This window comes from Hydra viridissima, unplaced genomic scaffold (genome assembly GCF_058129835.1).
Source record: "Hydra viridissima isolate aposymbiotic clone 2 unplaced genomic scaffold, HvirCarnegie_v1 scaffold_2, whole genome shotgun sequence".
Classification (NCBI taxonomy): Eukaryota; Metazoa; Cnidaria; class Hydrozoa; order Anthoathecata; family Hydridae; genus Hydra; species Hydra viridissima.
The window spans coordinates 6,151,226-6,163,791 of record NW_028324301.1 but is presented as its reverse complement, the minus strand read 5'-3'; the positions used below and the strand labels follow the sequence as shown (position 1 = coordinate 6,163,791).

General features: G+C 30.0%; 2 protein-coding genes across 2 annotated transcripts in view; both read left to right on the top strand.

Annotated features, from left to right (window-relative positions):
- LOC145191102 (THO complex subunit 2-like) overlaps positions 1-12,359 on the top strand; it is a 33,994-nt gene extending 21,635 nt beyond the window's left edge. Inside the window, exons 26-45 of the mRNA XM_090079806.1 lie at positions 38-164; positions 269-413; positions 730-887; positions 966-1,026; positions 1,151-1,218; positions 2,801-2,923; positions 3,241-3,309; positions 3,642-3,757; positions 3,866-3,938; positions 4,022-4,069; positions 4,157-4,187; positions 4,301-4,328; positions 4,501-4,602; positions 8,357-8,448; positions 8,585-8,637; positions 9,780-9,818; positions 11,705-11,756; positions 11,839-11,876; positions 11,967-12,029; positions 12,134-12,359. Coding sequence (XP_089935932.1) covers positions 38-164; positions 269-413; positions 730-887; positions 966-1,026; positions 1,151-1,218; positions 2,801-2,923; positions 3,241-3,309; positions 3,642-3,757; positions 3,866-3,938; positions 4,022-4,069; positions 4,157-4,187; positions 4,301-4,328; positions 4,501-4,602; positions 8,357-8,448; positions 8,585-8,637; positions 9,780-9,818; positions 11,705-11,756; positions 11,839-11,876; positions 11,967-12,029; positions 12,134-12,217 — 1,570 coding nt within the window. The 3' untranslated portion in view covers positions 12,218-12,359. The remainder of the gene's footprint in view (positions 1-37; positions 165-268; positions 414-729; positions 888-965; positions 1,027-1,150; positions 1,219-2,800; positions 2,924-3,240; positions 3,310-3,641; positions 3,758-3,865; positions 3,939-4,021; positions 4,070-4,156; positions 4,188-4,300; positions 4,329-4,500; positions 4,603-8,356; positions 8,449-8,584; positions 8,638-9,779; positions 9,819-11,704; positions 11,757-11,838; positions 11,877-11,966; positions 12,030-12,133) is intronic.
- LOC149891668 (E3 SUMO-protein ligase ZBED1-like) overlaps positions 1-12,566 on the top strand; it is a 588,790-nt gene that overhangs the window by 37,195 nt on the left and 539,029 nt on the right. The gene's annotated exons all lie outside the window — the stretch shown is intronic.

The following is a 12,566-nucleotide window of genomic DNA, read 5'->3' as shown; positions in this document are numbered from 1 at the left end:
TCTAGAATATTCTTTAACTTAGTTTTATTTCAATTAGCCCTCTGTTGTATGTCACATTCTGGTCGATGACAATGTATGACTTAAATGCACCAAAAGAGCGCTATGATGCAGAAAAAGAGAAACTAAAAATCGCTATAACAGATGTTGATATGAGCAAAGAAATTGTGAGAAACTATTTTAGTATAATTGCCATTGGTATCACAGAAGAAAAAAGGTTTCTTTAAATTTTTAAGTCTTATTTGTTTTATCCTTTGGTGAATATATTCAGACATCAAGTACAAAGAGAAAGAAAGAAAAAGAGCGCTGTCAGCTTTTAATCGACAAGCTAGATGAAGAATACCAAACTCAGTTTGAACATAACAAGCTTATTCGAGTATGGCTTGAGTCTAAGAAAGATGCCTGGTTTCCTTCAAGTAGGGTCTTAAGCATTTAAGTTATTTCTTTATTTCTCAAAGTATTTTTTAATCTTAAATATTTAACAAACCAATTTATGAGATGATTTTAGCTCTTTTTGAATGCATTTTGTTAAGACTGAACTTTTACCAAAACTAATCTTCAAACAAACTTTGTTGCAGCATTTCTATTTTATATTTAAATAATGTAAATCTGTATGAAATCATGCAAAAAATACATAGAATTGTAAAAAAATATATATAAAGTTATGCAAAAAGTTATACAAAAAGTTATACAATTGTCTTTTATATTAATAAATGTAAACTATTGTTTTAGAAATGACAAAAGGAGAAATGATTACTCAATTCTTACAACTTTGCATATTTCCAAGATGTGTTTTTTCTGCGATTGATGCTGTTTATTGTGCAAAGTTTATACAAACTATCCATACACTGCAAGCACCCAATTTTTCTACTCTCATTTGTTTTGACAGGGTATAATATTTGTATAGTATGTTATTTTAAATTTTAAACTTTAAAAATTTCTAATCTAAAAGGTGAATTTAATTTCAGACATTTTCTGATGTATCTTACATTGTTGCAAGTTTGACAGAAAATGAAGCAAGTCGTTATGGTATGAAAATTCATGATCTGTGTGTATGAGGTTTAATTCAAAAATTGTTTTGAGCCAAAAAATGTATAAAACATTTTATTTTGTTAACATTAAAGATCTTTTGTTTTATTTATGTAAATACCAGGTCGATTTTTATGTGCAATGTTACAAATGGTATCCAGATGGCATGATAACAAAAAGCTGTATGAAAAGGTTCACAAAAAGTTTTTCTTACTAAGTGTGGTACTATATACGACTGCAAATTGTGTAAAAAATTTGTTTTTTTTTTGACAAAAATAAATGCAGAATGAAAACTTGAAAGCAAACAAAAAAATTTATTTAATAAAAAGTGTTTAGAATTACCTTTACCACATTTTTGTTCAATTTATGTCCTCCCTCAGAAACACAGCTTCAAGATAAATCCTGAACTAGGAACAGGTGGTTTGGATATAGTCTTTGGGCATTTTGTCCCACTTCTTGATAGCAGCCTTCAGGGAATTGACATTCAAGAATGACAAATCTGGAGATCCAGGGGGCCATAACTCTTGACCAGTGTTTTGCAGGTTCTCCTGGAGCTGCCTTTGGGTCTTCTGGGATGTATGTGGAGGTGTTTCATCTTGTTGGAACAAACATTGTCATCTGGAGAGTAGTGGGCATCAATCCAGAGTTTGACATGGTATTTTGAAATCATCAGAAGAAATCAGGCCAATTATCATAACTGACGCCAGATGTTTGGTCTTGAATGTATATATTACATGCTCTGGAACTGCCTGGACTGGTTGATGACTAATAAAATGGTTAGTTCTGCTGTTTGAGACAGAATCAACAATAAGCAATTTCTCATCTGAGTAGAGGATAGTTGTTGGCCTCTTCTTCAGGAGGCTCAAAAGTTTCTTTGATCTTTCAAATCTTTTTTCTTTGACACTTGGGGAAACCAGATGTTTCTTAATCCTGACTCTTAACTTTTCCCTCATATCCTTTCTGATCACATTTCTGATGGTAAGCTCACTGACAGATAGCACTTTAGCCATTTTGCTCATCAACTGTACCAGGTTCTGAGAAATTCGATCTTTGACTGCCTTGATCAATTGAGTAGTTTGAACTAACCTCTTCAAAACACTGCCAAGCTTCCTCTTAACACAATCACTCATTTGAAAATGATAAATTGCAGTGTAGACTGTACTCAGACACTTGTTTAGCATCTTCAGACATGGCTCCATTTATGATAAGGTCAAAAATCTGCTTAATTTTACTACTCATCTTCAATTTTCAGCTGTTTTTTTTTTATTTATTTTATTTTCAAAGATTTTTGTGTCAACAATAACAAACTATGTGTGTAAAAATAACAAAAAAACACTTATTTTGAAATCACCAAACTTATTACAAAATTTGTGGTCGCATATGGTATAAATGGTCTGTAAAATAATTTCATTCCCATTTCAAGCAAGGTTGCTATATTATATAGATTGTTAGCAAACTTTAGCGAGAATTGTAAAATTAGTTTCTTTAGATATTAAAAAAATATTTCACCATTTTTTATTTATGTTTTTATCGATTTAGCAGTGGATTTTATTAAAATAAAAAATAAAAAAATTTCATATTGCTTCATATGGTTCGGTTAAAATTTTACTTATAACATGTAATATTTGTTTGTATATGAAAGTTTCTAAAGTAAAGTAACATTTAATTTCAGAATATTTCTATTTTCTGAACTTTGTTTTTTTTTGTTTGTATATTAATTATAGGTAAAATTGTGTTCAGCGTTTTAGTTACTTGTTTTCTCCTCTACTTGCAGGAATGTGCTAATGTTCCAGGATTCCTGACAGTACTTCGATTAACAAATAATGAGAAAGCCTCCTACTTAGATTATGAAAATTTCCGCCATGTTTGTTATAAATGGCAGTATAAGCTTACAAAGGTATTCTGCCATTTAAGGTCAATTTTTTGTATTGTAGTTTAAAGTGCTTTTGTAAAAATTCATGTTGAAATTCACCTGGGGAAAAGATTATAAATGGAAAGCAATTGCTTTGTCAGATGAAATTTAATAATGGAATAGTCTGTTCTGTTAACATTTACTAAGAAATATTGCTCTGGTCATAGAGGTGACATTAGGGTACACCTTAATTTTAGGGTTCACATGAAGTCACTTTCCTTATGAATCCCAAAAGATTTCCATTTTCTATTTTTAAAAGTTTTTGATTTTGATTAATTGATAATAGTTGAATTATTTTATAGGCTTTAATACTGGGCATTGAATCACAAGATTATACTCAAATACGCAATACTCTGTTGGTTCTCATAAAGGTAACTTGTGAAGTTTGGATTTTGAAAATAAACTTTAATTGAAAATTAGATTTAAATTTGTTTTTTTAAATCATCTTTCTTAAAATATTTTCTAGGTTCTGTTGAATAAATTTTTTTCCTTTTTTCTTACATTAAAATGAATATGATTTTTTTAAATAATTATATATAGTTACTATATATATAGTAACTATAGTTACCCTGTCTGCTTTGAAATCGTTGGTTTCAAACTGGTATTTTATTTTATGTCACAAAAAGATTTATCATTCACTTATCTCACCAAAAGTTTTCAGTTGACTTATTGTTGATTATACAAATAAAGGAATGTTTTTTAGATTCTTCCATTTTATCCTAAAGTGCAAAACCTTGGACAAGCACTTGAAAGAAGAATAGAAAAAGTAATTGATGAAGAAAAAGAAAAGCGCTACGACTTGCAAGCACTTGCTATCGGGTGGGTTTTCCACTCCTAATTTTATTTCTTATTTCATTTCAAATATTTTGAAAATGTCATTTTTAAAATTCTTTATGATAAAACACAGGGTTTTTTAAATTTTTTTAGTTACAAAGGAATGCTAAAATCAATTAGAGAACAGATGGTTCCTGAAAATATGTTCCATTCTGAAAATGATAAAGTATAACATTTTTTCACAACGTTTTAGTTTTTCTATTAGATAAAGACGCTGTTTCTATAGTAAATAATTTCTTTTTTCTTCAGAATTCAGTAATTAAAAACAAGCCTGTTGTTAAGCCAACCACTAAGCAAGTATGGTGTTTACTATAATTTAATTCTACCATGTTTTTTTTTGTTTTTAATTTTGTTACTTAAATTCAAACATTAAATTTTATGCAGGAAGTACCAGATGATAAATCTGTTAAAAGTGGTATGTGAATAGTTCATTTTATACATTAAATACTATTCGTACCCTGACTGTAAATTGGATTCAGTTGCATTCAAAAGTTTATATTTTTCAAAAGGTTGTTAATATTATTTTAGTGAAAAGAGAAGAAGTTTCTAAACCAAGGTACATTCACTTCAAAAAATTATCTTTAAACTTAGAATTTGAGCAAATCTTTGATTTTTTTTTAAATAACGTAACATATTTTTAAAGACACATCTCGATCAATTGCTTAACATTATGGTTACCTCATTCATTTTCGTTTATCTTTTGTTGAACTACATTTTGTTCATTACAGCGTTTCAGAAAAGAGATTTAATTCACGACTGGAAGCTACCTACGATGCATCTGGGAGAAGTGAAAGAGAGAAAATTATCATTGATGAAGACACAAATGAAAGGTGCAATTATATATAAATTTTTAAAGGCAGATCATAAAAAGCATCTAGCCACTCACCCTATAATTATAACTTGAATAGTACAGAAAAGGTAATCGAAATCAGGTACGCACATCAATACCATTATATATGTATGGATGCATGTTAATATGTATACATAGGGGAGAATGAATGTATCGGTTACCTTAAGGGTTAGATAGTACTAACTATGTTATGCTAGCAGGTATCAAAAATAGTCATAAAAACACAGACCAAAAAATTAAACATAAATAAAGAATTATTTATCATCAGCAATTGTAACACTGTTTAAGAAAGTTACCAGCAATAATTTCCTCAATCCGGTGTTGGAAACGATTTTTTGCCCGAACGAATCTTTTCCATTCATATCAGTCATGGTGGTAGTTATAGTACTCTTCAGCGTAGAAATATTTTACGAGGATTTTTATTACTCTCACGTTCAATCACGCCCAAAATGTTACAATTCAGGGGATTAAGATTTGGGGAGCTAAGTGAACTTAAGATCGGGTTATTGCGGTCATGGAAATTCTCGGCCATCCAATCTTGTGTGGCCACTGCTTTGTGTGAAAGAGCAGAGTCTCGTTGGAACCTGTATGGTCTGTTCACACATGCACTATCAATCCAGGGTTTCACAATACTTTCTAAAAGATCGTTACAGGCTAAAGGTATAACTCGAAGCCCCTGGCAAAAGAAGTGAGGTGGCATAACATGAGCTTCGTTGCTTTTAACTCTGTATGTTCTGAACGTAGCTTTCTATCTTTTATCTTTTCTTTCTCCGATTGATTTTGTGATCTTGATTAAAGTTTCTTTCATGAGACGTTTTCCTCAGACAGTTCTCTGCTCACGAGTTTTTCCTGAGTTAAGTCTTTGTGAACGACTCAACGATCTAAGTCCTTAGGGGGAGGGGGGGCTTTAAGAAATTATAGGGTAAGATTGCCAATATTGTACCCCCTAAAATAATTAAAAAATGTAGGTAATTTACTGAGTGGAAACATGGATTTTCAATTGGATTTCGTAATTTAGGGGTTGTTTGTTGTAAAGACGTTAAAAAAACTCAAACTTTGAAAAGCGTTATGTCTCGAAGAATCAAACTAAAAAAATTACGCTAAGAGTACAATTAAAGAAACTAGATCCTTAATTGTACCATTGTAATCCGATATTGTACAACTTTCTTGATTTCAATTACTTTACAGCTTTGCAACTATTTTGGATTTAAGGGATTTAAAGAACTGATTAAAAGGAATTGTTTTTATAAAATCAGCAATTGAAAATATTCTGACATAACATAACATAACACTACCCATAATATAATGAAATGAGGTTTTTTATTTAACAAACTCTATGCAACTTGAATTTTTTTTTCTTATGGAAAATGCCGAAAACAGGTACATGTTTTTTTTTTTTATAAGCATATGAAATTTTTGAAACAGGCTCGGGTATGCTTAAGCAAAAAGTTAAAAGAGGCTCAAAAATATGCTTAAGCTTAAGCATATTTCTAATAAAATATGCTTATTTCAATAACTTCTTAAAGTGTGTGCGTTACTAAAGGTTAATGGGTATAAGAAAAATAAAAAGTTGACTTATGCTCTGTATTTGCTTTGGTTTTAATGTAGTTGAATTAATGTTATAGTATAATAACAAAAAATAAAACATATACTTTATACAAATGTTATCAATGGAATCAAAGATATGAACTTCGCATTCCTTCTCGTCCGGACCAATAAAGGTGTCATCTGGAAGAATTTTGTTGGCACTTTCATTTATAGCATCATCTACCTCCACCGGTTGAATATCACCCTGATTTCCTATGGGTTGATCACTGCCAGGATCTATAATGGATAGTGGCGGCACTTTGTAACTATCAAGGCCCTATGGTTTAACAAGCGAATCTTCTGAGCCATCAGAAGTCATTAAAAATCCAGTCATTGTCCAACATTTCTTCCTTTGCTTGTCATACGTTGAAGTGTTTAAAGCTTTCCATGCTTCCCCTGCCCAATGTGTAACCAAAATTCGTCTCTCTTTTGCAGTGTATTACTGAACCATCTATCAAAATGATTATCTCTATCGAGCCATTTTTGATGTTCAATCGCAATAAGTCTTTTAAGAGTGGCAGCATATCCTGCGTCAACTAGTTGCTAAAGGTCAGTGGCACTTGGTAGACCGTACCATAGAAGTCCTTTAGCAGCAACCACAGCATCTTTAAAATTCTCCTGCATCTGTCCCTTCAAATTGTCCAGCAAAAAAACAAATTTATCAAGCTTTTGTTCTTTTACAAATAATAAATTTAGAAATATATATATATTTAAAATTTTAAGTAAATGAAATTCAAGTTTTTAAAATAGTTTATGGAGGCTCACGAATATGCTTACATATGCTTATTTTTTTTCCAAATCTGAGCCTCCATATGCTTATAAGCGTTATGCTTATAAAAAAAAAAACATGTATCACCACATATGGTACAATTTTTATTTAAATTGTATGTTTACCAATAGGTTAGCTAAGATTAGAATAGAGGAGGAAGGTAGGTATTAAAGATAGCTATACTAAATAATGTAAAACAGTATATATTGTATCTGTTTTAAAAACAACCACACTAAATATTGTAAAATAAAATACATAAGAACATTTTTGGCAAAAGTTTCAGATATATTGTGTCTGTTTTTGATTAACACCTGCACAGTCAACATGACACTAGCCTTAACATATTGGTAAAACTGAACTAGAGAGTGCATCTTTTTAAGGACTGCTTGTCAATACAAGAGTAATACTGAAATTTTTCTATTTTTGTTTAAGTGGTGAAGTTCATATTGTAAGTATGGATATTTCTCTAATTGGAATCTCAAAAGGAATTGTTGCGTCGGTACAATTTAAAAGAAATGGTTGCGTCGGTACAATTTAAGATATAACTAAAAATAAGATATTTTAAATTCTAGGTATTTATTTTGAATATAGAAAAATTATGCTTTAACATAAATACACTGAACAAATCATACCTTCTGCTTTTTTTAAAACCTGAAATAAGAAATCTCCAACAACAAACCAACAAGAGCTTACTCTGGCCTTAATGCAGTTGGATGACAAAAAAAAAAAAATTAACTACTTAATTTCATTCAGCAAAGATAAAAAATAAGTTAAAAAATTTCTTGTGGGTTGTAAAAATAACGAGTTATGTTAAAAGTACAATATAGGCATCGGTACAATATTAGCAACCTTACCCTAATAGTACTTAGGAACTTAGCTAACGATCGTATTTGTTGAGTAAATTCTGTAGTTCTAACAGTGTCCGAATGTTTCTCATGCTTTTTTGCGTTTTGTAACAGATTCTGTGTGCTGATGATTCCAAACATCAGCACACAGAATCTGTTGCAAACTATATAAACTTGATTCACGAATAATCGGGTGCAATTGAGAAAATTGAAAATTTCTAAACCTGTGTGTTTCGTACAGTTCTTATATTTGATTATTCTTTAATGGTCTGAAAAGAAAAAAAAAATGAAAATAATTACCTTGAGAAATTATGCTCACATATATGGATGTCCTAAAATACTGTACGCAGTTAGTCTGTATATTATCTTTTTTTGTTTATTGAAATTTATCTAATTCTTACTAATATATCTAATTATTCTTACTAATTTATCTAAATATTATCAATTTGTAATTACTGTAACTGTTATAGTTTTGTTGCTTATAATTTTTTTTTTTTTTGTTCATAACGTTTTTTTTTAACTTAAACCTCTAGCAAAGACAAAGAAAATAATGAGCGTTCCAAGGAAAAAGAATTCGATCGAACCAAAGAAAAAAGATCAAGAACTGTCTCTCCATCAAGCGACGGTTTCTTTTTTTTTTCTTTTTCTATTAAAATTAGTGTTAAAGTTAGCTAAATAAAGAATATTTAAGAAAACTCAAAATAGCTTGTGTTTAAAAATATAATTGTATGAATAAACGTTAATACAAAATTTAAATTTAGATTTAAAGAAAAGAAAGCGTATTTCTGATGATTTATATAATGCTTCATTAAAGGTATTCGTTTCTGTTTTTTAACATTATTTTATAAATCTTGTTATTGAGGCATTTCAGCTAATAGTAATCCAAAGTCGAATAGTGGAGTCCTCAATATGACATCATCTATCTTTGAAACATACTTCGAAGAGTATGACATTATTAATCTTTAAAACATTGCACACTTAAAGCTTAGTCCTTTCGTTATTACTTTTTAAAAAAATTCTTCAAATCGTCAGCTCACTTTGAAAGTTCGTAAATTTATAACCATGCATAGTTAAAATCAGAAGTTAAAGTCCGAAGAAGAAATCCGAAACTCTCAGGTTTGGCTTATTAGTTCTTCGTCAAGTAAAAGCTTCAGAAAGTTTAAAAACCCAATCTTTTGACTTTGGTTTATTATTACCTGGGATGGCTCAATTATATTATCTTGTAAAATCTAAACCTTAAGCTTCATAAATAAATGATCATAAAAATCAAGTTTTGGTAAATATTTATTAGGGTGAACAGACCAATAAAAACCATTTAAACACACCGACATTTATTGGACAACGTTTGATGGCAGTTCAACGTTAATAATTTTCTGTTTTCATGTTATTGGCAGTCGATGACTGTTTTACATATTTTTAATATAATTTCAACAGTGTAAAACGCCAAGAGAATTATTTTCTAAAAAACCACAGTTTCACCACGAGCCTAAACTTAGCCGAACGCAAATGGTCTCGTAATTGGTGAACAGTTTTAAGTACTATGACCTTAAGACTGTTCACCTGTTGATGCACGATGAGCTTAACGCGTTCGCCAATTCGTGAATGTGATCTTTTTGTGTTCGGATCACCTCGTTTAGGTTCGTGGTGAAACTCTGGTCTAATGCTTTCTAGTATATGATTCACGTTACGACAGTGAATGATCACCAACGTAACCGTCACAAGATATTATTCATTCAAATGTTTTTTCAAATGATTTTCATCGTGTTCAAGGATTTTTCTTCTGTTTTTGAGATGTTTTTTATTTTGACAAATCAAAAATGAAAAGGTTGTTTACTGGTTCACCTTATCAGTTAATGGTCAGTTCATCCTACATAAACTTTAAGTTTCAATAAGTAATACCAAGTATTTGGTTTCGAGAAATATTTATGCAGAATTTAGATGAGTTTCTACTTTTAGAAAGAAAAATCGAACGAGAAGAGGAGCGACAGCAAAAGAGTGAGTGTCATTTTTTACTTTTTATTTAAAATGGACGTAAACAGAAGAAATGTTAGTAATCGATGTTGATAATTTCTTGACTCGTTGATATACTTTGACACCGGGTGATAAATTAGTACTTGAACATCAGTCGAAATACATCGATGTGGTTTTACTGACAACCATGTATGAAATCAAATAGTTTTGGGAGAAAATAACAAAGACGACATGCTGTGTCCATAACTCTCTGATTAACGTGGTTAACATGGCTTACAGTCAAATTTTCAAAACTACAGTGAATAATATTGTTCGAGTTATTAAGTGTTTTTGTCATAAAATCAACGAGTTGAAAACACGGTGTAAGCAAGATGAAAACTTGGAAAATCACCAATTTATATAAACGTTTACTGATTTTCAATCAAAATAGAAAAGCAAGAAAGTGTATTAACCAAACGCTAAGCGATGATGACTAGGAACACTTTCATTTAAGTAACGAGAATCACAGTAACAAACTTTTATCTGTATAAACATTAACGCGTGTCTGCTTTTTTCAAAAAGGTTATGGTTGAATAGTGAAACTCCTATCAAGTATTACCACTTAAGGTATTTTGTATCCAATTTTACCCTCACTGGCAATTTGCTAAACCACTACTGTCGAACACCAAACATTAATTTTTACAGAGTGTACAGAACATGCTCAGCTACATTAAAATCTGTCATATATGTTTTTGTGGCTACGTTCATTAGCACTTATCTTTTTAGTATTGAAAAGTTTCTTAAGGTCTCATGTAGTTCATAGTCTTCAGTTGTGATCTTGAAGAGGAACTTCAATCACGCGGAAATAAAGTTGTCGAAAATGTGTCTTTAAGAAATAAAAATTGTGAATATTCAGATTAAGTTGCAATAACTTGGAATTTTTCTCTTAAGAGGAAACTTTAGTCGTGCACTTGGTTTGTTTGAAATTCTTTCAGTAGTACGATCTGTACCAAAAGATACTCAAAAATCGACATTCAAAACAAGTTTTCATCATAGTTACTAGCTAATCGTGGGGATAAATAAACTATTTATTTTAATTGCTACCAACTTCTGTTACAATAGAAATTGATGTGTTTATACTTAGAACTGGAGAAAAGTTTTAAAATTGACTTTAATATTCAAATAGGATTGTTTCCATAAGATTTCGTTCGACGATTGTTATAAATCCTATCTGTGGAATCTGGGAACGTCAATTAGTTGAGTTTATTTTCACACACCAACAGTTTTAAATACGAACTTGCGTCTTGAAGATCTTGACTATGTATGTCTGCTTGGAAGGGTTGATAAGCAACGAACCAAGTTCAAATGTCAAATTGCTTTTTCTTTTTGTGTTGAATTTTGTGAATAATTTTTAAAAACAGAATTGTCAAGGGAATTCAATGGCATTGACAGTTTGTTAAAATTTATCAGAAAGCAAAAAATACTTTTTGTGAATATGGAAAAAGAATATTTCGTCGAAGCGTTTATCTTAATCAGATACTTTGGGTCCATAAAAATTCCGTCTATGGGAATCTGTTATAATGGTACTTGGTGTTATTTTTTTTTTTTCTTAATAAGGTCTTTAAAAAGAGAGGTTTAGTTAAAACAAACACTTTTAGATGAAGTCTACGTAACGATGAAGCATGGACAATGCTCTATATTGTTGTTGTTATTATATATATATATATATATATATATATATATATATATATATATATATATATATATATATATATATATATATATATGTATGTATGTATATAACAACTTTATAAAGTATGTATGTATATATATATGTGATTATTATTTTTTATGATGCTTTGTTACTTTTATGGTTGTTTTTATTGTATTTTTTTGTTATTTTTCTACTGACGTTTTCTTTTTATTTAAAGCAATCTTCTGAACCTGATTCATCTGACTTTAAGAAAAGAAAGGAGGAACCTTGTAAGTTTTTTTTTCCCACCCGATCTCTCTTTACTTTGGTGGCTTCGTACAGTTTTCATAGAGTTTGTTTTTTGTTATTTAGCAACCGAATCAATTGATCAAAGGCTTAAAAAGTCTGAGGTGAGAGAAAAATAATTGTAAAAAAGTATTTTGGGCATTTTTAAATATTTTAACTAAAATAATCTTTTAGCATAAAAAATTTTAATACAGGTTGTAAAACGAGAAAAAACGAAAAAGGAGCACGAGAAAGATGAATCTAAAGTGCTTCGAAAGGTACAAATATTTAAAAATGACAAAATTTGAATTGATGTATTTTTCTGAAAAAGTTTTTTGTTTTTTTTGTGTTTTTTTTTTTCATGTTTTTTTTTTTAATTTAGGAACCCAGGGCTTTAGATCTCAAGCGAAACACCAAAAATGATCTCAGACCAACACACAAAAAATCTAGAGATCGAGAAAAATGAGATCTAAAATTTTGATTTGTGTGCCACCGTTTCATTTGAAGATTTCCTGGATGATATTAATTCTATTTTATATTTAGCAACATTTGATGTTGTAATGGTTACGTTTGTTAAGGCAGAAATATAAGGACGCAATCTAAAGCAATCAGACATTCTTCAGTAATTAGCTTCCATTAAAATATAAATCAACATTTTTTTTGTACTTTGAATTGGATTTATCAATATCCTTTTCTAAAAACATTCATCTGGATGATTTCTCTCAACATATGGTGTTTGAATAATTTTGTTTTAGCCAGCTACCGTGGTGTGACCTAACAAAGTCCTATGCTTTAAGAAAGCCCTAATTTAAGAA